Source organism: Mesoplodon bidens (genome assembly GCF_964165515.1).
Source record: "Mesoplodon bidens genome assembly, chromosome: 15".
NCBI classification, from domain to species: Eukaryota; Metazoa; Chordata; class Mammalia; order Artiodactyla; family Ziphiidae; genus Mesoplodon; species Mesoplodon bidens.
In genome coordinates, this window is record NC_138171.1 from 87764898 (window position 1) to 87792422 (window position 27525).

Genomic DNA, 27525 nt, shown 5'->3' on the forward strand with positions numbered 1-27525 from the left:
AAAACAAAATAAAATGGGTTATAAAAGCTAAAAATAAATTACCAGCAACGGGAGAGGCCACAACAGTGAGAGGCCCGCGTACAGGGAAAAAAAAAAAAATTACCAGGAACTATTATTTTTTATGCTCCACAATACAGAATAAGGAGGAATTTTACTTGAGTTGGCCCACTCATTTTGTTCTAAAATACTACAGGACTTTTAACAAAAACAAAGTGTGTTACTACAGAAAGTGTGACATGATCTAAAATTGTGACTAAAAACTCAATCATTAAATATGAGATTTGACTAATGCTGTTAAGAGCAGTTTTCTTAAAATACCTTCCAATTTTCTTTAAGTTTCAATTACATTTTTACCCTTTAGAAGATAAGCCATTGATAAAACTGACACTAGCATTTTCCTTGTGTGCTTTAAACATCTTGCCAGGATGCAAAGGTTTTTCTATCTGCCAATCAAATCTTCACCAATCCAGGAATGTTTTCCCTTTGACAGTAGCCCCTAATTTTATAATACTTAAGTTTCGTCTCAATCATCCTTTCTATCAATACTTGGTAAACTAGAAAGGCAAAGAGCAAGTCAACAGCTTCTAAGACTCAAACTTCAAGGTTCAGCATCAAGTCAGAATACAAATAAAAACAGAAAACTTAGTGCATTTGACAGAAGTTGTGGTCTTGAAACCGTGGACTTCATCAAAATTCTATTTATGATGGCTCCTCTCAAAGCCAAGTCACTTTCCAGGTTAGTTCTGTTCATTTTAAAATACTCAGCTATTAATATAAATCACAAAACCCCACCATAACCACACAGATGTGTTCCAAAAACCACAGCCACCTGGGTGGAGGCTAAAACAGTCATTCATTTGCAATGACTAATCACTGAGTCATCAGAAACGTTCGGTTTTCAAAACAACCTCATAATTTCCAAGTCAGTTTAGCAGTTTTGTAACACCAGAGCATAACATAAAGTTCATAGATGTTTTCACTTTCAACATAGAGCAGTTGGGTGCAAGTACCATCAAGCCCCCATTAACCCAACAGCATTCAAGAGCAGCACAGGCAAGACAACGTAACACGCACGCGAGCAGCTCACCTGAGTGCATACGTGTAGCCAGTGTTCTCGGGCACACACTGCGGAGGAGTGTACATGTGGAGCCGAGAAAAGTCCATGTTCACGGTCTCAAAGCATACTGCAGGAGGCGGGAAAAGCAATGCAGGCTGTTAACGGCCGGAACACCCAGAGGAGCCCTGTCTGTGGCGACCCAATGCAGACAGACTAGAGTCACCGTCAACACTTTGATTAAGCAAGGCCAGTAAAGCAGAGCTGGTTTGGATTTTTTTTTTTGAAGCAAAGGAGACAAGTTTTCTCATGGTTGCAAGTCCAGAACACAGTTGTCATACTTAGTTCCCTAAGATTATAAATCTACAAAAGCAACAAGGGGAAATCCTAGATCAACTGCCTTAAAATGATGTAAAGAATACAGAAAGTAACTCAGAATCCTTTCCAAAATGTACTTTTAAATTCCTGAAGGTGTCAAAATGTTCTCATTCTTCTGGAATAAATTTTCATTGTTATTAAGTAAAACAGAACTGATTCTTGTTCCATGGTCAAGAAGCACTCCCATACTTTCCTAGACAGCAAAATTTTTACAAGCAGCTCAGAATCAGAAAACTGCAGGGTGAATAAGAGATAAGCTTAAGGCACTGTTAATACTTTTATTTTTCCCCAAAGGAAAACACAGATTATTTTTAAATTAAAAAGTTCTGAGCTTATTGTTTTTCATGTTGTCATCTAGATTTCTTTGGAATGACTCAAAATTTCCTCTGGCTAAAAATACACACACACACACACACACACACACTTCAAAAAAAACCCCACACCCTCATAGGAGTAATGTGGATCATAATCTGCTGTTGAAAGATCAAGGAAGATAAACCTTGACAAAAAATATTCAGGTATAAATGGCTGATTTCTATAAACTAAGCCAAAAATACTTAAATTCACTCCATATTCTTTGAAACAGTCCAAATTTTTTTTCCTTTTTAAAGAAGATGTTGGGGGTAGGAGTTTATTAATTTATTTATTAATTTTTGCTATGTTGGGTCTTCGTTTCTGTGCGAGGGCTTTCTCTAGTTGTGGCAAGCAGGGGCCACTCTTCATCGCGGCGTGCGGGCCTCTCACTGCTGTGGCCTCTCTTGTTGCGGAGCACAGGCTCCAGATGCGCAGGCTCAGTAGTTGTGGCTCACAGGCCTAGCTGCTCCGCAGCATGTGGGATCCTCTCAGACCAGGGCTCGAACCCGTGTCCCCTGCATTAGCAGGCATATTCTCAACCACTGCGCCACCAGGGAAGCCCCAAATATTCTTTTAAAAAGTAAGCACCCATAGAAATAAGGAACATTGTTTATATATAAAAACTTTACTGTGCCTACTAATTTCGACATTGCTCAGTTCCTCTCAGGGACCTGGCCCGTCAGCCCAGGTAGAACACACACTCAACAAGTACAATTCATTCTATTAATAGACACGTAAACCTCTTGCTGCAAATAAACTTACCTTCAAGTACGAGTCCATGTATTTGTTCAGTACCTGTTCACTTGCCTCGAGCTCCCCTCTGTCTCCTCCACCAGCACTGGAGCCCAGGTTCAAGGGCACAGAGACTGAGGAACAGCACACGAGGGCAGCCTCAAGGTTCAGGCCTCCTCCCAGCTCCCCCGCAGAACAGAGCCACACCCAGCAGCAGTGTTATAATGGCTTCTGACTGCGCTGTGGGTAGCAGTGACTTACTAAGCAACCCTAACAATACTAATACCCCGTAACTGCTCTCATCCTCTAGAGAAGATAACTGATTTTTACTTCCTAACTTTACTCCCAAAGTGATCTTTCACTTTCGTGTTTTACTACACCCACATTACCAACCCCAAGTTAAAGCAGTTCTAACTGCTGCTAATTTCTACCAACTTCCCTACAACTCGTATTCAAGAATTTAAGATGGGGGCTTCTCTGGCAGTGCAGTGGTTAAGAATCTGCCTGCCAACGCAAGGGACACGGGTTCGATCCCTGGGCCAGGAAGATCCCACATGGCGTGGAGCAACTAAGCCCATGCGCCACAACTACTGAGCCTGCCCTCTAGAGCCCACGAGCCACAACTACTGAAGCCCGCGCACCTAGAGCCCGTGCTCCGCAACAGGAGAAGCCACTGCAGTGAGAAGTCTGCGCACTGCAACAAAGAGTAGCTCCCACTCACCACAACTAGAGGAAACCTGTGCACAGCAATGAAGACCCAACGCAGCCAAAAATAAACAAACAAATAAATAAATTTATTTTTTAAAAAAAGAATTCAAGATGTCCTTAGTGAACTGAGTATTTGGACCGGCTTACAGAAACTGGTTTAGTGTTATAAACAAGTGAATGGCAGGTGCCTGAAAGTAGCATTTAATTTAAACATCATGACTATGACATGGAAACACTAGAGGGTCCAGCTAAGAACAGGGACTGACCCCCTACAGATCTGGGCTCTGATCCCAGCTCTGCCCACTAGCTGACTGACTGCCCTGAGGCCAGCTCCTCGCGCAAAGGAAGCTCCATCTGTGAAGCAGGATGGCAGCAGCGCTACTGGCAAGGCCGATGAAGGGGTCCGAGGAGGTCCAGCCCGACTCAGCACAGAAGGAGCAGTCAGAGCCTGGCGAGGAGGACACGTGCAAGAACTAACAGCCTTTTTAGTTTATTTGCATGTATGTATGTATGTATTTATTGGCACTTTGGGTCTTCCTTGCTGTGCGCAGGCTTCCTCTAGTTGCGGTGAGAGGGGGCTACTCTTTGTTGCAGTGCACAGGCTTCTCACTGCGGTGGCTTCTCTTGTTGCGGAGCACGGGCTCCAGGCACACGGGCTCAGGAGATGTGGCTCGTGGGCTCTAGAGCACAGGCTCAGTAGTTGTGGCACATGGGCTTAGTTGCTCCGCAGCATGTGGGATCTTCCTGGAGCAGGGCTTGAACCCGTGTCCCCTGAATTGGCAGGCCGATTCTTAACCACTGGGCCACCAGGGAAGTCCCATGCAATGTTTTTTTTTTTTTTTTTTTTTTTTTGCGGTACGCGGGCCTCTCACTGCTGTGGCCTCTCCCGTTGCGGAGCACAGGCTCCGGACGCGCAGGCTCAGCGGCCATGGCTCACGGGCCCAGCCGCTCGACAGCATGTGAGATCTTCCCGGACCGGGGCACGAACCCGTGTCCCCTGCATCGGCAGGCGGACTCTCAACCACTGCGCCACCAGGGAAGCCCCAATGTGTTTTTTTAATGCTTTCTTTTTTTTGGACATCTTTACCTCATACTTTTTTTTTTTTTAACTTATTTTTGGCTGCGTTGGGTCTCTGTTGCTGCGCACGGGCTTTCTCTAGTTGCCGTAAGTGATGGCTACTCTTCGTTGCAGTGTGCATGCTTCTCATTGCGGTGGCTTCTCTTGTTGCGAAGCACGGGCTCTAGCATGCAGGCTTCAGTAGTTGTGACACGCAGGCTCAGTAGTTGTGGCTCACAGGCTTAGTTGCTCCGCGGCATGTGGGATCTTCCCAAACCAGGGCTCAAACCCGTGTCCTCTACATTGGCAGGTGGATTCTTAACCACTGCGCCAGGAGGGAGGTCCTAATGCTTTCTAATTTTTTAAAATTGAAGTAGAGTTGATTTACAAGACTTCAGGTGTACGGCAAAGTGATTCAGTTATATATACATATGAACATATATATACACATATATATATTCTTTTTCACTCTTTTCTGTTATAGGTTATTACAAGATATTGAATATATTGATAGTTCCCTATGCTATACAAAGGTCCCTGCTGTTTATCTATTACAGCCTTTTTACTTTTAAAAGTTACATCAATATGTTCTCAACGTTTTCATCTACCTAAAAGAGAGGTTAATTTCTAATGCATAACAAACGGTGTTTTCAAAAGCTGTCAGAGGCACAGTGGACCACACCGTTCAACCTGGTTCTCCCAACCGATGAGACAGATAAAGCTGTGTGACACCACCCTAGTTGGGTTTAATGTAGGCCTTATACCACAATTTAAAAAGAAATTTAATTTCTTGTCTCTGAAATAAAATTCTATCAAAGAACCAAATGCAGCTACTGGCTATCACAAGCAAGACAGGATTACAGAAGAGTGACCACGTAAAAGTCCTGCAGGTGACAACACAGAGACACAAGCTGAGTGGAAGGCACAGTGGTAGACTTTTGGCTAAATGTTTTATGAGAGGAGCTTCAAACGTAATAAAATGCCCAAAGACAACACCATCAAGAGAGCACCAGTGTGGACACACACAACTCTAGGAAGAGCAGGCCATGCGGCTCTGGAGGAAAGGCAGACAGGATACAGGGCAGGGAGGCCATGGCCCGTCACAGTCAGAGCTCAGTGGCTAGGACAGTGGAAGGAAAGGGAGCATGCCATTGGATGCCCTTACTTTTTCCCTGCTCATTCTGATTTCGCTCCTGTAACCACGTGAACTTTATGTTCCGTTCTCTGGTGAAACACATGTACGTATAAAACTATACAACTATACGCAGAACCCTGCCCCTGCTTAATCAGACCCGTGGCCCAGGTAAATGTTGTTCTGGCCAGTACTTCCTCCACAGCCCAGAAGACCACCTCTCCAAGCAGACCCTCCAAAAGCAGCAGCAGAGGCCACAGCAAGCCTGACTCAGTAATGAGTTAGGGGGTGATGACCAGCGCTCTCTCCTGCATTTACTGTGGACCGCGTTACAGAGTGTGATCATGTATCTTATTAGGATGTATTCTGCTGCTTCTTTCCGTACCCGGCTTGTCCTCCGTCAACCCTGCTGCCTCCATCTTTCTCCCTGGACAGATCATGAGACAGATTCAGAACACTTTAAAATTCACCTTTAGTTCCTTCCATAAAATGTGAGCATTAGATAAAATTATAGAGTAAAATAAAGTGAAACAGAGAGAATTAAATGAAATTATGTCTGTGAAGCAGTGCCGGACACATGACAAACACTCAAACGGTTCGCTTTAATTAGTTTGTGGAATCAACTTATACGGCCTGTTTTAAATTTCTTACAAACAGGATTTTTTGCCCTCTGAGTCGACAGTCCCTGAGACGGCACACGCACGCAGCCCCAACCTAAATAGACGACGGAGTCCAGCGGCAACTCGGACGGCTCCCGGGGCCAGCAGGCTAGAACACCAGCTCCGGTCTCTCTCAGCTCCTCAGGACCCCTAGCAGCAAAAGTGCAACTGTGACACCAGTTCTCCCGCTAACAGTGCTTGGCTTGTTCACAATGCCGTTCCCAGTCTCCCCTTACATCACTGCTACTTCAAGCCCGCGTGTAACATTAGAGCCTTCCTACTTGCAGCATGGCCTAAAGGCGGCCTCAGCCTGTGACTCAAGGGAGATCTGATTTGCATTTATAATCTGAGCAGTATTGAAAGAGCAAGTGAAAAAATGGACTGAAAATGTTTTCAACGGCATCAGAAAATCTTGGAATGAATACAAAGTCAACGTGTTGTAAACACGTTTGTTTACAGAGAGGTGCCCTGTGCAGGCTCCACTGTCCTCATTTCTCTAGACTCTTCCTGGCCACTCCCTTCTCCCGAAAGTGTGACGACTGGGATGACCTCCTCACAGGCCACGTGCCCCATGAGTGTACCGGACATGGCAGGGAGGGACTGCACAGCGGAGCTCGAGCCGGGGCTCACACCACGCACCACCCCCCTTTCCAGGCCCAGTGGGTTAACATGGGGGGGTGGGGAGAGGGCGCTCAGGGGAGCCTCCTCATGTCCCCGGAAAACAGTGCTCTTTAACAGCTTTCGATTGCAGCTGCCAGTCCCAAGAGGGAAAAGTGCTCACCTCAGGAAATGGTGGGCCAAGAGCGACATCTTCCAGTGGAAAAGGAAGTGCTATCGTCATAGATCCACCCCGGTGTCTCCCTCCTGTCTCGCTTGCACTAGTGCCTAAGCACACATAAGCCGGCAAGCACAGCCAAAAGAAGAGGTCCTCTGTCTAGGGAGCAAACTTTGGTTTCAAACCTAAGAAATTAAATAAGTATCTTTACACACATGAAGATCCTAGCAGGGTTTTAAAATCTGAGTTAAGATGCTTCATGAGTTACACTTGGGTTTCTCCTTTAATACCCTTTACCTTGCCTAGTACACACTGTATGTAACATCTGCATCATATGGTAGAAATGAAATATAAAGCTCAATTTTTGGTCTTGAATGCTTTGGTCAAAAATGGATTTTAGTTCAACCACCACATATAATTTGAATCTCTACTATTTAGAACATCTGCACTAATCTAGTAACAATCTAGAAAACATGTCTGAAAAATATCAAAAGTTACAAGTCACACAAGGTTGAAAACAGAGCTTGCAGCAAATGGCAAAACCAAAGAAAGAAAATAAAATTGTTAACGGTCCTGAAATAAACTAGCACAAAATATTTTCTTAGGAAAAGCTATCAGTTCTAAAATAAAACTAGAAAAAGACAGACTTTAAAAATGGTGAGCATTTCTTCTCATAATTATAAACCACAAGCATCGTCACCTAGTAAATAATTATTTTTTATTAAACCAGGTATAAGGCGACCAGAATTTCCTCTGAAAGCACTATGTTTATGAAGACGAGCATGTCACAAATCAAGCTTTCTATGAACTGATGGGATCGCTGACCAAGTAGGCTGAGACTAGGCTAACAGGGCTTCCCCGGCAGAAATACTCAGGAGCAACCTGCACAGGCCAACCTCGCTAGCCCCATCCAAATCCACCATCAGCACTGCAACCCGTCCACAGAAAGCACAGCAGTCCAAGGGGACAGCTCCAGGCAGCACCCTCCTCCCCACTCTGGGCGCAGCTCCAGACACTGCCATCTGCCACAGAGCCGTCTCCGAGGGCCCCCCTCAGGGCCTTGCACACCCGCAAACGCAGGCCAGCTCCACCCCTGCCAACTCTTCATCACCCAGGGCTTGGTTTTCAATGCGCACCTGCGCAATCAGGTGTTCCATTGTGACATGCCTTGTAGAGAATTTTAAAACTAAAATTCAGAGGTGCCCTTTAAAATTTAGTATCAATATGAAATCTCTTTTTTTTTTTTTGGCTTTGCTATGTGGCACACAGGATCTTAGTTCCCTGACCAGGGATTGAACTCATGCCCTCTTCAGTGGAAGCACGGAGTCTTAACCACTGCACCACCAGGGAAGCCCGGAGTACTAAACCTTAACATAATTACTCTGCTCAGACTTAATCCTGTTAAAACTGCATAACGGAGAGACTAAAAAAATTAAGTTATTTTTCCTACAGATTAAAAAAATCATAAAATGGGTTAGAAATGATTGTTTTCCAAATATCATGTTCAGTGTAATTACTTCCACAACATTAACAAACAGGAATAAGCCTCACATACCTGTTTTCATTTTAAGGAAGCAAAACATTGTTAGTTTATGCAAAGCTATGATTTATACTAAGTGAGAGTCCTTAAAAATGAACTCGTTATTTAAAACTGCAAATGAGAAACAAATGACTATAACCTAAAAATATTTGAAAGACCTTTACAGAATGCTATACATGTTATATATATACTTGAATATATTTTTAAAACTTCAGGAAAAATACTACACTAAACTTAATGGTAAAATTACAGAGAATGGGATTTCCACTTTTCACTTACCCCCTCGGGTACTATTCAACATTTTTTAAAGAGTAGGTTTTGTTAACTGGGAAAAGAATTTGAAAAAGAATAGATACATGCATATGAATAACTGAATCACTTTGCTGTACACCTGAAACTAACACAACACTGTTAATCAACTATACTCCAATATAAAATAAAAAGTGAAAAAAAAGAGTAGGTTTTGGTCTTATAATTTAAACAATTAACTCAGTAACTATTATTAAAAAAAAAAAAAAAAAAAAAGGCCTTCATTGTGAAGCAGTGCGGGGCAGCCAGACCTGCAGGGTTCTTACTCAGCTGTTAGAACCCTTGGTACCATTACTCACTCTACGTGGCACCTGACTCTCAGTGTTGCTGCAGGATTCAACCGGTTACCACACCTAACCCACTCAGCGCTTCCTGGCACAAGGATGAAAACACTCAACAGGAGTTAGTTATTTTCTGCAGCAACTAGGTACTGACAGTTTCTAGCCAAGATCCAATGTTTCTTTTTTCTTTTTTTTTTCTTTCTTGTCACAGGGAGAGACGTCAGAGGAGCGGGGGCTTTCTCAGTTTCCTTTTTTTGGGAAATGAAACAGGAAAAGATGCAGGCTAGATGGGTCTGTTTACCTAATAGCTGAGTTTTAGGGAAAATAATTCCTTCTACGTGAAGATGCAGTATCACACGCTTACATCTCCCAATGATATGTGCTCCCGATCTTTTAAATAAAAGCTGCATTTCCTCTTACAGTGACATTTGTTTCAGTGTTTCAGCAAAAGCCAATTTACTTTATGCATGTTACTGTAAAGGGTCTTTCTTCTTAGAATACAGAAAACATGAACCACACGGTTTTATGTATTGCTTCAAACCTAGAGTGCTCTGAATTTTCTTACAACTAAACTGGTACAGTTAGAAGAGCTACGCACGGCTCTTCCACTGGAAAGAGCTCAGCGACAGCGAGTGACAGCGAGTGCCTTCTGGCAGCAATGCTGGGTGGTGCTTCTGGGACCCCTAACCTGACAGCGCTCCTCCCAACACCGGAAGTGGTCAACTCTGCAGGGCCACTCTGACAGGCGAAGGCCAGCCCTGTATCTCAACCTACTGGAGGTTTGTCTTTTTCTCACTGTTTTATAGGACATCAACCGTAGTTATGTCACACACGCCTGGGATGGCCCCCAACTGTTACTGAACAAACTTATGGTGACTTGGGCTGCAACAGTCAGTCCTTCCCTGTCCTGCTTAGAAAGGCCTTCCTAGGGACTTCCCTGGTGGCCCAGTGGTTAAGAATCCGCCTGCCAATGCAGGGGACTCGATCCCTGGTCCGGGAAGATCCCACATGCCGCGGAGCAACTAAGCCCGTGCGTCACAACTACTGAGCCTGCACTCTAGAGCCCGCGTGCCTAGGGCCCGTGCTCCACAACAAGAGAAGCCACCGCAATGAGAAGCTCATGCACCGCAACAAAGAGTAGACGCCGCTCACTGAAACTAGAGAAAGCCTGTGTGCAGCAACGAAGACCTAATGCAGCCAAAAATAAATAAAAAAATAAAATAAATTTTAAAAAATAATAAATTCCCTTGATAATATGTGGATTTAAAGTTTCTGTTAAAAAAAAAAAAGAATCAAAACAATGCAAAATTAAAAAGAAAAAAAGCAAGGCCTTCCTAATCCAAGAACACATGAATAGTGTGTCATGGATTCTACTACTCTTACTGACTTGACTTTCACATTTCCCACCATTTTTAATTCATCGAATCCATTTGCAATTCCTCTGTATACACTGAGGTAGGCATCTGATTTTACTTCTCGTGGAGCATTTCTGCAAGTCACCCACAAGTAGCTAAATTCAATACGTCCAACTGCTCCCCCGACTTCAGAACAGCAGCGCCCTCCCTCCAGCTGGTCCCCTGCTGCACCATCTCTGGCTGGGTTCCTGTGAGGGAGCGCCCTTAATTCCCGCCTCCAGTCTTGCCTCAAACCAGAAAACTGCCAGAACAGTCCACCTAAAAAGAGACCTGACCATCTCCCTCCCTTCAGATCCCACCACGGCTTCCCAGCACCTGCAAGTAAACCCTCTGTCCAACACCCCACTTCTCTGTCTCCCACCACCCATATCGCAGCTTCACTGAGAACCTGGCCTCAGGTAACCCTCTCCCCCCACCCCATTTACATACTGCTCCTGTGCTCTCTCCTTGTCTGGGATGCCCTCCTGATTCCTGATTCCCCAGTCCCTTGTTCTCTTTCCACCCCAATCACTCCCAGCTAACTTCTACTCAACCTTAGGCTATACCTGAGATACCACCTCCAGGAAGCTCTCCTGGATGCCCCCAACCCACATATCCAAGTTAGGTGCCAATTTTAGTGCTCCCTGGCATTTACCACTTAACAGAAATTGTAGTATTTGTTTATTAAAGAGTCTTTCTCTCCAACTAGACCATGAACTCGCTGAGGGTAGGCGCTAACCCTGACTTGCAGAACCAATGAACATCTCACAGGTGCCCAGAGAAATGGGAGAACTCATTGCCATCATGTTGCTTTGCCTTAAAACCCGAAAATATTCTTGGGTTCCCCTCATCCCTCTGTCGCTCCACGTCTGACAACGTCCTGGAAAAACCACGCCCCAAGTGCCAGATGAATTCGTGACGATCAGTGAGGGCCCCACGTATGTGGCCTCCTTACTCCTTCTAATGAATCTGAAGCACTTCTTACGTTTCCTCATCTAAACAGAACAGTGGCATCCACTCTGTTTCATTTCCAACTATAATTGGGAACAATAAGAAACAACAATTACAGGATTTTATTTCTACTATAAATGTAAACAGTTAACCCACACCATTTCTGAGATCACCCTTTAATGCTGTCCTCCCACATGTGAAGTACTTGGCTAAAAGTGAGCACTCTCCAGTACTAAAAAGGTTTGAAGCATAAATAGCAAGCAAAGAAACCTTTAAATTGACGTTTTTCATATTCTACATATAGTTCCCATCTTCCAATAATGTTAAATAAAGATCAAACAAAGCAAGTAGAATGACTTAAGACCAAAGTAACTAGGCAAAGCACTGCTTTGTTTTCAAGCCATACATGCCCCTGGGGAGCCCCTCATGCCCCAATGGGAATCACTTATCTACACTTGATCACTCTCACACTACTGAAGTCTGGCACCTGCAGTTTTATTCCGCACAAATGTAGAAAACCGTCCGTCACATGGTTCTTAGTTCCTCAACTAAAATTCGCAGCCAGTGACCATTCACTGAATGCCCCTATGCAACTAAATGAAAAACAAAGCACCCAACTAACAAGCACTATTACAGATATAATTCAAACTACAAAACTGACTAATGAATCACACAAGTCACTTAATGAAGTAGAGTCAATTACAACATGTGATTATAATAAATAGCATGTTATAAACAGCAACATCATGGTCTGTACTTTTCTTCTATCAATCCTAAGTTTATTTTGGCCCAAAGGAAGTAAACAGTTTCAAATGCAGCAGGCCTAGTCTCTTCAAACTGGAAATTGAGTGGGCTAAGCTGTCCAAAAATAGCAATGAGTTCCAAATTTAGGAAGAAGAGGAGGAAGAAAATGAAGGTGTTTTCAGGCAACGAAATAATACTGCAACCTTCCTGCAGGTGGCATTGAGTATAACTACCCACCAAAATATTCACAGCAACACCACTTGTGCTTGGCTGGCATCACTGTCTTGTTCCCACTGCCCTGCAAACCCCAATGTGGGCGCTCAAATTTGGGACGTGCTCAGGACACTTAGCCTGAATCAGCAGTGGGCCCTACGAAATGCCCTGCAATTCCCTGGGCTCTCACCTCACCTTGAAATACTGAGGTAAGGGCAGGTGCTGCAATGCTGAAGGATGGTTTCATCCTATCACCACCTCTATCAAAAGTGCCTGGCATTTATTGAAAGGGAGAAAAAGCAAAAGCAAGAAACTCAAAAACTAGAAAGCAAACGGATGAATGAAAACTGACTTAGGCCAGAAAAAGCTGATAAGCCTGCAATGAGGAACACTTAGAAATAACCCAATTTTCATCACAGAACCCCAAAGGCTTAAGATAGTGACACCTGTGAACATTTGGGAGTAAGGACGTAGAGTGGGATCAAAATACAGGACAAGTCAAATGATGAAAGTCTGTCTAAGAAGCAGTTAGGCAAAACCACGTGATCATCTCAACTGGTACAGGAAAAGCACCTGTTAAAATCCAACTCTTTCATGACAAAAACATTCAACAAACTAGAAATAGAAGAGAACTTCCTCAATCAGGCAAGGGCATTTACTAAAACCCACAGCTAACACCACAGTCAATGGTGAAAAGCTGAAAGCTTTCCCCTAAAATCAGAAACAAAACAAAGACATTGTTTTCACCACTGCTATTCAAGATTGCACTGGAATTCTAGCCAGAGCAATTAGGCAAGAAAAAGAAATAGATGGCATCCCAACTGGAAAGGAAGGACTTCCCTGGTGGCACAGTGGTTAAGAATCCGCCTGCCAATGCAGGGGACATGTGTTCGAGCCCTGGTCCGGGAAGATCCCACATGCCACGGAGCAACTAAGCCCGTGTGCCGTAACTACTGAGCCTGCGCTCTAGAGCCCGTGAGCCACTACTGAGCCCATGTGCCACAACTACTGAAGCCCACGCACCGCAACAAAGAGTAGCCCCCGCTCACAACTAGAGAAAGCCTGCATGCAGCAACGAAGACCCAATGCAGCCAAAAAATAAAAAAGAAAAAAGAAAAAACAAACTGGGAAAGGAAGAAGTAAAACTACCTCTATTCACAGATGACATGATCTCATATACAAAAAATCCTAAAGAATTCACAAAAAACTATTAGAACTAAGATCAACACACAAAAATAAGTTGAATTTCTGCTTTATTTCTATTTACTAGCAATGAACAATCTAAAAATGAAATTAAGAAAACAATTCCTCGGACTTCCCTGGTGGTGCAGTGGTTAAGAATCTGCCTGCCAATTCAGAGGAGACGGGTTCGAGCCCTGGTCTGGGAAGATCCACATGCCACGGAGCAACTAAGTCCGTGAGCCACAACTACTGAGCCTGCGTGCCACAAATACTGAGCCAAAATAAATAAATATTTATTTTAAAATATTTATATATTTATTTAAAATAAATATTTATTTTAAAATAAATAAATATTTAAATATTTTAAAAAAGAACATAGAGATTTACCTTCACAACCTTGGATTTGGCAACAGTTTCTTAGATATGACACCAAAAGCATGAGCAACAAAAGAGAAAGTAGATAAATTTGCCTTCATCAAAATTAAAACTTTTGTGCATCAAAGGACACTATCAACAGAGTGAAGAGACAGCCCCAATAATGAAAGAAAGTACACACAAATCATATATCTGATAAGGGTGTAGTATTAGGAGACATAAAGAACTCTTACAACTCAACGAAAAGACAAACCACCCAATTAAAAAATGGACGATGGACTGGAATGGACATTTCTCCAAAGATATATAAATGGCCAACAAGTACATAAAAAGTTGCTCAACATCATCAGTCATTAAAGAAATGCAAATCAAAATCAAAATGAGACACCACCTCACAACCACTAGGATGGCCATAATAAAACGAAATGGAAAATAAGTGTTGGAGAGGATATGGAGAAATCGGGACCCTCTCACACTGTTGGTGGGAATGTAAAATGGTGCAGCTACTGTGGAAAACAGTTTGGTGGTTCCTCTATAAGTTAAACATAGAACTACCACATGACCCAGCAATTCCACTCCTAGTTATCAAGATATACCGCAAGAATGAAAACAGGTGCTCAAACAAAAACTTGTATACAAATGCTCACAGCAGCATTACTCATAATAGGCAAAAAGTGGAAACAACTCAAATGTCCATTAACAGATGAATGGATAAGCAAATTGGGATATATTCATACAATGGAATATTATTCAGTTGTAAAGAAAAATGAAGTTCTGACACACACTACAACATGGATAAACCTTGAAAACATTATGCTAAGTGAAAGAAGTCAACACAAAAGGCCACATACTGTATGAATCCATTTACATAGAAAATCCACAACAGGCACGTGCACAGAGACAGAAGAAAGACTAGTTGTTGCCAGAGGCTAGGAGCAGCGGATAATGGGGAGCAACTGCTAATGGGTACAGGGTTTCCATTCAGGGTGATAAAAAAAGTTGTGCAACTAGATAGTGGGGATGGTTGCACAGCACTGTGAACATACTTAATGCCAAGGAACAGCACAGGTTAAAAACATAAATTTTATATTGTGTATTTTTACCACAATTAAAAAGAAAGCAGTTGGCTACTCTGCATGGATCCCCTTCCGGCCTCCCCCGAACAAAGAGTGGGGCATAAAGCCAAGGGCCCTCTAGACCAGAGGGGAAGAGGCATAGCTGAGTTCTAGAATGCCTTCCTGTAAAGGGGGATAAGTGAGCACTTCCTTGCTAATTTGTGGAGGCCACAGCCCCACTCTTCTACCTGACTTCTAAAACGAGGCAGGAGGCTGGAAACCCCGCCTTTGGGAATCTAACAAGTCCAGTAAAAGGACCTAAAGACAATGACACTGAGCGTCCCTCGAGGTAACCCCACCCGTCTTCCTAGCCAACAGTGACAGGACCAGCGCAGGAGCAGAGAACTTCCGAAGGGCTGGGCGGGGTCCCGCTCTCAGCTATGCGAGTTCAATCAAGATCACCTGACGTTTCAGGACAGGCGGACTCAAGCCAGCGAACACTTAGGCCACGGACGGAGGCTGCGACGCCACGGCATTCAGAAACAAGAACATGTTACTAAATTTTAGAGGAAAAACAATAACCACCAAAAACCTCTGGAAAATTTTAAATTTGATGGCCCAAATAAAACGCTCAACACATGAGTTAGAAAACTGAAGAATCTAGAAAGTCGAACAAGAAGACAAAGCTGGAAAGTGGGAGAGAAAGCTGAAAAAATAGAAAACCGGTCCAAGAGGTCCAGTGCCCCAATACAGTAGCATTTCCAAAACACACAGAAAAAAGATTAAGAAAAAAGAGAGAATTGTCAAACCAAATAAACTGAGAAAATTCCCCAGAACTACCTAACCGTCCCGCGTTTCCAGACTTAAAGGAACTCTGAAGCGCCCAGCGAAATGGACGAAAATAGACCCGAACCGCTCACGTTTCCGAGCTGGGAGGGCGGAGCGAGGGAACGGGTCGTGCAACGGAGGACCTGGCACAGGACCCGGCACCGAGCTGGGCCCGCCCGACGTCAGCGGCCTCCGCGGGCAGCGACCGGCACGCGCGACCCCCGGGCAGAGCGCCGAGCCCGGGCATGCGAGCCGGGCAGCCGGCGTGGTGTGCGACGTCCCGGGGCCGCGCCGGGTGCCGGCAGGAGGGGGTCGGCGGGCGGGGGAGGAGGCGCCGTGGTGGGGGGAGGGGAGCTGACGGGGGCGCGCCCGGGTTGGGGAGGGGGCGCTGAAGGACCGGGTGAGGCAGAGGGCGCCTGGGGGCAGCGGACTGAGGAGGAGCGGGCTGAGGGGGAGGGGACTGAGGCGCCGGGGCGGCGACGCCAGGCTGAGAGGGGGGCGCGGGGGCAGCGGGGCTGAAGCGCCGCGGCCGTTGGCAGCCCTAACGGGGACCGCAGCTCGCCCCCACCCGCGCCCGCCACGAGGGACGCCCGGGCCCCGGCCCCACTCCGCCAGGACCCCCGCCCCGACCCCCGGCTGCAGCTCACCTGCCTCTCCCGCCGCCGCCGCCGCCGCCGCCGCCCCCCCCAGCAGCCTCTGCCTGAGGCCTCGTCTGCACCGCCCAGGCCCCGCAGACCGTGCCTCTGCCAGCCAATCGCGCGCCTCGCCTGGGAGAAACGCGGACGTCCACCAATCACGGGCGCGCCACTCGAAGCTCCTCGGCCAATGCGGAGGCGGCCTACCTAGGCGCCCAGCCAATCGAGTACTGTTGTCGAGCCGTGGGGCGGGGAAATGGGCGGGGCTCAGAGGCGGTGCGCGGCGTGGAGGGGGCGGGGCGAGAGAGCCGGGAGGAGGGGCGGAGGGGCTACAGTCTCAGGGAGGGTGTTTGTCCAAAGGAGGACCCGGGTCTCGGCCGGCAACAGCCAGGCCGTCCCGCGCCGTGGCCGCCATCCCTGCAACACCCGTCCCTGCGCTCCGTGGCTGTCCTCGAGCCCCCGCCCCCCACACCCAGTAACTGTGCGGTCTCCGAGCTCCGCCCGTGTCCCCAGGTGTGCGCGCCGGGCCGCAGGTGCGCTCCTGCGAGGCGGGACGTGGCGGAGCTGGGCCCTCCGGCTGCTGCCCCGGGGCCTGCCGAGGACACCTGCGCCTTCCTGACCTGCAGGCTCCTCCATCCACGGACCACACAAATAACAACAGGCCACTTTGGGGTGGGGTTTTGCAGTGGCTGAGCCCCGCCCTTTACTATCTCTTTAAGTTTCACAACCGACTTGCCAGGTAGATAAAGAAGCTATTATGATCCTACTTTACAAAAGAGGAAACGCGCCTCCAGCGGGTTAGAGGGCGGCTGAGGGCGGGAAGAGCCTACCACACTGCCCGCTCAGGAAAAGACTTCCAGCGCTGAAAAGGAAAATCCAGTTGCAAGGGCCATTTTAATGAGAACATATTTACTACAGTCATGGCAATGGACTAATGCAATGTTAGCTGCCAGTCCTTGTAGGGTTTATGAAGAAAAAGGATGGCCTTTTTCTTCTCTTAGTTTATTAACTCACAGCACAGGGGCTGTGTCTTTAGCTGGGCTTTTAGGAAGTCTCATCCCTGGTATAAATTTTACAGATGCCGGTAGGTGTTTCATAAGCAGGGTAGGTGATCAACAGGAGCACTGGCAGAGAGAGGCAAGAAGGCTGTGTTTTTTGAGTGTTGCCTGGGGGTGGCGGGGGGTGGATTGAGGAGAAGAAAGATCCGGATTAAGTCTAGGCCTGTGTTGTCTATAGTAGCTACTGGCCACATGTAACTGTTGATCACTGGAAACGTGGCTAGCCTGAACTGAGGTGAGCTGTGTGTATATAAAACAGAATTTTGAAGACTAAGTATGAAAAAGAAGGCAAAATACCTCACTAATGTTTTAAAATATTGCTTATGTGTTAAGTTGTAATATTTTGGATATGTTGGTTAAATAAAACGTTATCAAATTAATTTCATCTGTTTCTGCGTTTTTAATGCAGCTACTAGAAAATGTGAGATTTCATAGGTGGCACTCATGGTGTTTCTAGTGGACAGCAGTGTAGACATCCGCGGACACTTCTGGGTAAGGATTCCACACGGAAGGCAGAGCACAGAATCAATCTTCTTCCTCCCGATAATTACGAAATAACCAAGACCAGCTTAAAAGAAGAAAAGATATTTCGCTGGCAACAACGAACAGGGAAAGGTGCAAAGCCACATGCCATAAGGCCAAAGGAGGGGATGAGATACTGGCGGGGCTCCATGGGACTCCCAGTACATGATGAAAGGAAGCTCACGAAATCCTGAGGGTCCCACCAAGTTTGAGAGGAACAGCAGAGGATGCGCAGGCAGCGTCGGGAAAGGCACGAAAAAGCCTCTGAGAGTAGAAGCCCGTGCTCCCCATCCTGGGCCCGTGGTGGTGTGAGGCAAGGCCAGCAGCCTCTCAAATCGCTTCAGCCCCACCTGCTCCCGCCCCAGCTCAGAATCCGGAATCTGAATGCCTCTCAGCCTTGGTGAAGGTGAGCACCAAGGCTGGGCTCATCATTTAGGCCTCCAGGCTGGGGAGTGGGGAGCAGCCGGGGTGGGGGGCGGGACACGGGGGGACGGGGAAATGTCCCTGGCAAAAAAACAACAGAAACAGGCCCTTAGAACACTCACCAGCAAGAGGAAACAAGCAGGACAAGATGCCCTGATGGAGGAAGCAGTAGCTGACAGCCCCCCACCTCCAGCACACAGTGATGGGAGGGAACCCATGACTCTCTCTGCTCTTGTCTCCTCCACCTGCGGGGAAAGAGGCTGCAACCAGGGACAGACCCCCCTGGTGCCGACTCAGGTGAGGCCTGGAGGTCTTCTCTGGAGGGACTGCGCCCACCCTGACAACTTCCATCTCGTTTGTGCTGGCTTCGGCCGGCTTCAGCTGGTTGGTATCGGTCTGTACCGGTGGGTGGGTGTGAATGAGTTCACCTGGCACTGCAGCTGCTCCGGGCCCTTCAGCACAGCCACAGACACCTGGAGAGCAGCCAGCCCTGCTCCTCTGGAGGCCGAGGCCCGAGCAGGGAGAGACTTCCCCATAGGCACCGTCAGGGCCGTTGGGAGTCCTCCCGCCCCTCGCCATGCTGGCCCTGGCTCCCATGCTTTCCGCCTTCCGTCTCCTTCTTGCTGTGGCCCTACTCCACGAAGTCTTCCCCACCTGTGCCCACCGGTGCCCCTTGACTTCGACCCCAGCGTGCTCACCTGGGCAGCTTCTTGGGCACTTACTCCCAGTCTTCCTTCTTACTGAGACCACATTAATTTAACATATGTTTACTGCATGCCTACCGTGTGCCCCGTACTTAGTAGGTGTTGGGATCCACCACTGAAAATCAAGTTTGCTGCCCACCTGACACACCTACTTTCCAGTGGGAAGAGCCTTGCATAACAGATACGTGTGTTTGTGCGTGTGTCTTATGCTTACAGTGAGAATTCACTATTCAAGAAAGCAAAATGGGTGGAAACACTGGTTTCTAGATGGAAAAACAAAATAATTCTTCAGGTGACAGGTAGTTGGGTGAGACAATCGCAGTGCAGGAAGCTAACCTGGAGCCTGATGTCTTATGGAGTTAAATCACGGGAGGGAAGAGATAACTCCAAGAACAAAGCTAGTTTTCCTTGAAAAAGAAAACAGCGCTCACAGTGTCATATGTGCAGAGACGGGGCATGAAATGTACTCAGGAAATGACAAGCTGTTAACTGAAAAATGTAGGTTCTATATGATTCCATGTGTGTATAGACAGACAGACAGACAGACACACACACACACACACGGCACAGAAAATTGCCAGTGATTCTATCCAAGTGGGGCATCGTAAATTGTTTTCTTATTTGACTTTACCTGTATTTTGCACAAAATACTGAGAAATTTTTAGAAATTTTAGAAGTTTAGAAATGTTAAACTATGGAAAAAGTACAGTAATATGCACACTGATCCACTGTCCTAAATTAACAACTACTAATATTTTGCCATTTTCTCATTGAAATTTTATTTTTAAAGAAATAAAACTAGATTCCAGACGAATGAACACCTAAATGAAAAGGAACACTAGGGGGGCTTCCCTGGTGGTGCAGTGGTTGATAATCCGCCTGCCAATGCAGGGGACGTGAGTTCGAGCCCTGGTGCGGGAAGATCCCACGTGCCGCGGAGCAACTAAGCCTGGATGCCACAACTACTGAAGCATGCGCACCTAGAGCCCGTGCTCCGCAATAAGAGAAGCCACCGCAATGAGAAGCACGCGTGCCGCAACGAAGAGTAGCCCCTGCTCGCTACAACTAGAGAAAGCCTTCGTGCAGCAACAAAGACCCAACGCAGCCAAAAATTAAATAAATAAAAAAATTAAATTAAAAAAAAAAAGAAACACTAAGATGTCAAAAGAAGATAATGAAGGAGGCTCTGTTTCCCGGGGTGGGGAAAGATTTCTTAAAACAAACCTCAAAAGCACAGACCTTATGATGAAACATTGATGGATCTGATTACGTCAAAATGAAAGATGTCTGCTCAGTAAAGATACCACGAACTGGGCTTCCCTGGTGGCGCAGTGGTTGAGAGTCCGCCTGCCGATGCAGGGGACACGGGTTCGTGCCCCGGTCTGGGAAGATCCCACATGCCGCGGAGCGGCTGGGCCCGTGAGCCATGGCCGCTGAGCCTGCGCAGCCGGAGCCTGTGCTCCGCAATGGGAGAGGCCACAACAGTGAGAGGCCCACGTACAGCAAAAAAAAAAAAAAAAAGATACCACGAACAAGCCAGCAGACAAATGACAGGTCAGAAGATATCTGCCATCTTTAAAAGACAAGGAGTTACTGTTTAGAATATACAAGAAGCTCCTGCAAATCAACAAGAAAAAGAAGAATGCAATAGGAAAATGGGCAAAGGATGGGAACAGGCAATCCACAGAAAAAAGAAACTTAAATGCATGACAAGAATATAGTAAAGAGTTGCTTCAGGGCTTCCCTGGTGGCGCAGTGGTTGAGAGTCCGCCTGCCAATGCAGGGGATACGGGTTCGTGCCCCGGTCCGGGAAGATCCCACATGCCGTGGAGCGGCTGGGCCCGTGAGCCATGGCTGCTGAGCCTGTGCGTCCAGAGCCTGTGCCCCGCGACGGGAGAGGCCACAACAGTGAGAGGCCCACGTACCGCAAAAAAAAAAAAAAAAAAAAAAGAGTTGCTTCAGCCCATTAATAATCAGAGAAATGCAAATTCAAGTAACTCCATACCACTCTACCCCCACCAGATTGGCAACAATCAGAGTGGACAACACCGAGTACTGGCGGGCGTGTGGAGGGCCCAAGCAAGCTCGGGGGAGGGTCCCTGGAGCAGTCAGGTTCACAGAGACAGAAAGGAGGAGGGTGGGCACCAGGGGCTGGAGGAGGGGGCTGGGGGTCAGTGTTTAATGGGGACAGAGTCTCAGTTTGGGAAGATGAGAAAGTTCTGGAGATGGACAGTGGTGACATTGCACAACAATGTGAATATTCTTAATACCCCTAAACTGGACACTGAAAAATGGTTAAGATGGTAAATGTTATGTGAATTTTAGTACAATTTTGTGGCATCTGGAAAGCAGCCTCCCCGAGGTACCTCCTGTGGATGAAATCCTCCCACTGATTATAAAATCCACCTGCTTGGGGGCTTTAACCCGTTCCAAGGGGAAAGGGCAGCATGAAAACAGTGACCCAGGAACCGGATGGGCCAGAATGAAGGCTGCTTCCAACATGGGGCACAGGTGTCCAGACTCGTGTAACCAGGAGTGAAGATGCTGGGAGGTTTCAGGTCCCCAGGGATCTCTCCTGTGCCCTGTGCAGCCCCCACCCCTTTCCACTGCCTGTCCCTAGCCCCTGGAAACCACTAGCCTGCCCTCTTTTCCTAAAGTTTTGTCATTTCAGAAATGTTGTATAAGGACTTCCCTGCTGGTCCAGTGGTTAAGACTCCACACTCCAAATGCAGGGGGCCCGGGTTTGATCCCTGGTCAGGGAACCAGATCCTACATGCATGCCACAACTAAGAGCCCACATGCTTCAACTAAAGGTACCACACGCTGCAATAAATATCCGACATGCCGCAAGTAAGACCCGGCGCACCCAAATAAATAAATAAATCAAGAAATATTTTTTAAACAATGTTGTATAAATGGTATCATACGGTATGTCAACTTTTGAGGTTGGCTTTTTAAACTCGGCATGATTCCCTGGAGATTCACTCAAGTCGGTATGTTTATCAGTATTTGGATCTGTGTGGTTTGTTGGTTTTTTTTTTTTTGGCTGCATCACGTGGCTTGTGGGATCTTAGTTCCCCGACCAGGGATTGACTCTGGGCCACTGCAGTGAAAGCTTGGAGTCCTAACCACTGAACTACCAGGGAATTCCCATGGATCCTTTTTAATGCGAGACTTTTTAAAAGGAGGTTGCAAACACGATAGGACTAATCAATTGGACCATGACGTGGATCTTTCTGTCGTGGTGAGTAGGACGCTGTCCCTCCTCCTGTCCCTCCCTGACGACACTTCTCTGAACTTTGGGGACACCCTTCTTTCATGCAGCAGGAAATGGGACGCAGACAAACGTACCCTTCACGCTGACTGGAAGCCCTGTTCTCCTGAAGCCACAACACCCGGACTCCCAGCGCCATCCATGTGATGATGACATCCTGACAGCACCAGGGCTTAGACCTGTGGGGACCTGTTCCCGTTCTCAAAAGGTGCCCACCCTCCTGGTGGCCACAGACATATGCTGGTGACCGGCTGTTTATGCATCAGGTCCTTTGCATCTGTGAGTTTATCACACAGGCTCCCATGTCTCAAATGTCCACTCTTAAACGCCCCGAAGTGTATTGGAAGTCACCGTAAGGTAAACCTCTCCTTCTCGGGGATGTGGCTGTAAAGCAGAGGTAACTGAGATTTGAAATCAAAGTGGGATTCTTTTGAGTTCTGAAGCATTTCTACTGTCATACAGTGAGTGTTTTTGCCTGTGGTGAGTCACTGTCACAGTCTACACAGACCATCACACAACCAGGTGCAGCCAGTTCATCCACTTGTAGCCTCTTCAAAGACCCTCCAACCGGCTGGAGAAAAGCATATGAACCTCTGTCCTCCTGTAGGCCCTGAGGCCGTTCTCATCCCTGATGTATTTCCAGACTAGAGGAGGGCACTCCTTTCCCGCACTGTGAGAGATAGGCTTTGACGGCAACCAGCATGTGCACATCTTTTCTCTGACCGCCAACAACGACAGGTATCTTGTAGGAAGTATCTAAGAGGCTTCTGCTTCCATTTCTATGGTCAGAAGTCTCCTTGCTTCTGCATAGTCAGAGGAAAGTGAAAGGTGACCCAAACTTTCCTTATGAAAAGGCCAACATTGCAGGTAAGCAGATCTCACCTTTATGGGCAGGGTTGTATGTAAGGGCTGGAGGACACTTAGCAGCTAAGGTCTGTTCATTTCTTTGGTAAGAAGATCACTGACTGAGTTTGCCAGAATTTACCTTTGCATGGGCACCAAACACGCAGACGGATGAGCACGGATGAGTTTGTGGACAAGATAATGACAATCTTTTTTTTTTTTTTTCTTTTTTTTTGGCGGTATGCGGGCCTCTCACTGTTGTGGCCTCTCCCGTGGTGGAGCACAGGCTCCGGACGCGCAGGCCCAGAGGCCATGGCTCACGGGCCCAGCCGCTCCGCGGCATGTGGGATCTTCGCGGACCGGGGCACGGACCCGTGTCCCCTGCCTCGGCAGGCGGACTCTCGACCACTGCGCCACCAGGGAAGCCCAACAATCTTTGTTTTATGTATTCTGCAGTCTCATGAAACTCTTCAGAGACATCAAGAAGACGAGTTGAAACTCCTTTCTTCCAATCCAAGCAGCTAAGAGCTGGAAGAACAGTGTTTTGTTGCCGGGATCGCATGGGTCTCGCTGGGGTGAGACCTGAAGGGTCAGCTCTACTCTGTCAGGGCAGGAGACACACCCCCTAGCAAAATCTTAGTTCCAGTCTCAGAATGCGGACATGTCACTTTACTCAGCTCCACAGGGCGTGAAGGGACAATGCGTCCCCAAGCTCTTGCAGCGGCCACTGACCATCTGTGGCTTTGGAGACACGAAAACGCTGTGGCTGCTTTCCAACCACCGTCTTGTCACATCAGGCACTCGGGGTCAGTCCCCACCTGTGCCTTCACCCCCTCCATTTGAAACTCCATATCCAGATCCGTGCAACCCCGCAGCCTGAGGCTTTAGCCACTGTGCAAACTGCCACACTCATAACCACAGGTTAGAAAACGTAAGAAAGTATTGAAAAAAAAATTTAAACCCATAGATGACTTTAATCCCATCACCCAGAGGTAACTTCTGTAAACATTTTCATGTCTGTCCTGTCACTTTCTGTGCACATATGCGTACATTTTTACAGGAGTGCCCCCTGTATATGCCACTTTGCAGTCTGCTTCTCCACCTAGGATGCTCGTGGACATTCTTCTCCGCCCACAGACAGAAGTCAAGCTCTAAGTGCAGAGAAGAACTGAGCACAGGCAGTTTCTCCTCTTCTCACCTAAGGCTTCCTTGAAAGGATTAGTGGAGAAGCACAGAAAGGAGGTGGGTGGGGATGGGAGAGGTAGGTAGATGAGAGCATTCAGCAAATGTGGGCAAGGAGAAAAGCAGTTAGAAGAGAGGCAGAGGGAACAGCATCCCAGAATAGGCGCGGGGGTGGGGGAGGGGCTGGGCGTGGCCTGGGCAGAGGTGGGGCTTGTCTGTCCTGGTCTCAGAGGCTCAGCTTCGGGGTGGGACTGACACCGGGGATTAACCAGAGTTCTGGGTTGAACAGCTGTTCCCTCCCAAATGCAGGCCACAGAGCAACTGGCAGCTGGCCTGGCTCCCTGGTCCAGAAGCCAGATTTCTCTTCTCCAAACAAATCAAGCAGACTGCTTGGTGCTTTTAGAGTGGGGCTGGGCTCCCCAAGGAATTCCTCTGTCGGTCCGGCACCTGGTAACCCTTACCCTTGGACAGGACACTCCCGTCAACCTTTCTATTTAGGAGAGAGGCCTGTCAAGGAAACTGAGTTAGCTGGAATAACCAAGTAAGATCTGACCACATCGAGTGATGGGAAAGATTCAGAGCGAATGGAACTCTCATACATTTCTGGTGGGACCGTCAAATGTTACAACTACTCTGGGAAACAGATCAGCAGTTTATAATATAGTGAAGCCGACACTTTTTATGCCATCCAGCGATTCCACCCCTCGGCATTTGCCCAGGCAAAATGAAGACGTGTGTCCACGCAGAGACTTGTACACGAACGTTTCTAGCAGCATTATTCAAAACTGAGCTGGAAGCACCCAAACGTCCCTCAACTGATGAGCAGATAAAAAACTGTGATACAACGGAACACGACTCAGCGACGAAAATGGAATGAATAACCGATACATGCAAAAGTGTGGATAAGTCTTAAAAACACTGTGTTGAGCATGACAATATAGAAATGACATTGTAATCTGAAAGGTGACCCAAACTTTCCTTATGAAAAGGCCAACATTGCAGGTAAGCAGATCTCACCTTTATGGGCAGGGTTGTATGTAAGGGCAGAGCAGTGGCTGCCCAGGGCCTGGCTGTGGAGCGGGGTTTGACTGGGAAGGGGACCAGAAAGACTTCTGGGGGTAATGGAAATATTCTATATCTTGATTGCGATGGTAATTGCACAACTGTATATATTTCTCAAAACTCATCAAAATATACACTTAAAATGGGACCATTTCACTGTATGTAAATTAAATCTGAATAACATTCATTTAAAGAAAAAGAGACTTGGGACTTCCCTGGGTGGTGCAGTGGATCAGAATCCGCCTGCCAATGCAGGGGACATGGGGTGGATCCCTGGTCCGGGAAGATCCCATGTGCCGCGGAGCAACTAAGCCCGTGCGCCACAACGAAGAGTAGCCCCCGCTCGCTGCAACTAGAGAAAGCCCGCGCGCAGCAACAAAGACCCAACGCAGCCAAAAACAACAACAACAAAACCCACAGACTTAAAAAGTAAATGGTGAAAATAAAAAGGTCAATAGAATACTTAGAAAATAAAGCCAAATAATTATCTTAGGACATAGAAGAAACGACCCAAAAAGAAAAAGAGGAGGAAGAGGAGAAGAAAAATAGGTGAGAAATGATGGAGTTGTGGAGGATGGTCCAGGATGTTCAACTTCATGTACACAGAAGTTCCAGAATTAGAGAATAGAGAAAACAGAGCAAACAGAGAGAAAGTTCTTAAAAACAAAAAAAGAAACAAACAAAAAATTGTAGAAAATGAAAGGGCCCCTCAAGCACAGATCAGGGTGAATGAAAAAAAAAATCCCCATCTAGACTTGTTCTTGTGAAATTTCAGAGTCTTAGGGATAAAGAGACATCTTAAAAGCATCTGGAGATAAAATTCCAGTGACTCCTCCAGAGCTGTGCCTTCAAAATCCTGAGGAAAAATCTGGAATCTAGAAACCGATGCCAAGTTATAAATGCAAATTAAAGGCCTTTTTAGATATGCAAAGACATCCCTCTCTGAGGATGTGCTTATAATATACTTCAGCATACGAAGCCAGAAACCAAGAACAGGAAAAGCACGGGACCAGTGGGCCATGGGTGATGTCCACAGTGACGGCCGGGCAGCGGGCCTGGACAGAAAAGAGGCCAGGGGCTCTGAGTCAGACAGCTGCAGGGAAAAGGCAGGCTTTGGGGGCTTCTACGATCTACAAGCAAAGCATGAAAAAGCATTTTCAATCTGTTCTAACTGTAAAGGGCAGTCTTGACAACGTACAAGTAAAAGTCTGGGTGATGGGAGCTGGGAGGTGGGTGGAAGGCAGAGAGGCAGAGGGAAGGACAGGACTCCTGTCTTCACTGGGGGAAAGAAGAGCGATGCCGTCCAAAGCTGGTGGGACAAGATACAAAGGTTTAAGGATTGTATATTGTTTAACGCCACATAGGTACTCGAGGAAAACCTACAAGAATAATAGAATTATAATAAATGGAGGTGGGAGGACACGTGAAGGGGTGAGTGGGAATACGTTCCCTACCCTCACCTGCTGTGGCCCTGACGTCTGACTCTTGCCGTCTGTCCAATCTTGCCTCCTACCGTCTTCCCCTGGATCATTCGTAAGCTCCCTGACTTGTCTCCTTGCTGTTTCTTCAACTTGCCGAGTTGGTCCCTGTTCAGGACATTGGTACCTGCCAAGCCAGTAGAGACAGGTTGGGCAGCTGAGATTCCACAGAAGCACATTCATCCCAGCATCTCACCAGCTCGCGCCTTTCTGAGCCACAAGGGTCAGCCCTGATGCTGAAGGTCCCTTGCTCACCTGGTCCAAGAGCGTGGTAAATTCACCCTTGGCCACTTGTATTTTGCAAAAATAGTATACAGACTTCCCATGTACTCTTTGTCTCATTTCCCCCAGTGTTAACATTGTTATGTCTTATACCTTAAAGACTTTAAAAAATTATTTATTTTTTTATTAAGGTAACTAAGAATACTTAAAAATTTTTTATCCATTTATTTGGCTGCTCTGGGTCTCAGTTGCAGCACGCAGGATCTTCGTTGCGGTATGTGGGATCTAGTGCCCTGACCAGGGATCAAACCCGGGCCCACTGCATTGGGAGCATGGAGTCTTAACTGCTGGACCACCTGGGAAGTTCCAATACCTTCATTGCTCGGTTAAGGTGTTTTCGT

The 27525-nt window shown here is 46.9% G+C and overlaps 1 protein-coding gene across 4 annotated transcripts in view; it reads right to left on the minus strand.

Annotated features, from left to right (window-relative positions):
• Positions 1-15755, minus strand: part of SUN1 (Sad1 and UNC84 domain containing 1) — a 52712-nt gene extending 36957 nt beyond the window's left edge. For 2 of the 4 annotated variants that reach the window (XM_081255725.1, XM_081255722.1), the window contains exons 1-2: positions 2549-2653; positions 1088-1184 (exon numbers count right to left, since the gene is read on the minus strand). In XM_081255725.1, the coding sequence (XP_081111851.1) occupies positions 1088-1164 (77 nt within the window). In that variant the 5' untranslated portion in view covers positions 1165-1184; positions 2549-2653. Of the gene's footprint in view, positions 1-1087; positions 1185-2548; positions 2655-15733 lie in introns of those variants that run through there. The other 2 variants (XM_081255723.1, XM_081255726.1) reach the window with 2 other exon arrangements.
• Positions 15756-27525: the final 11770 nt, after the last annotated feature.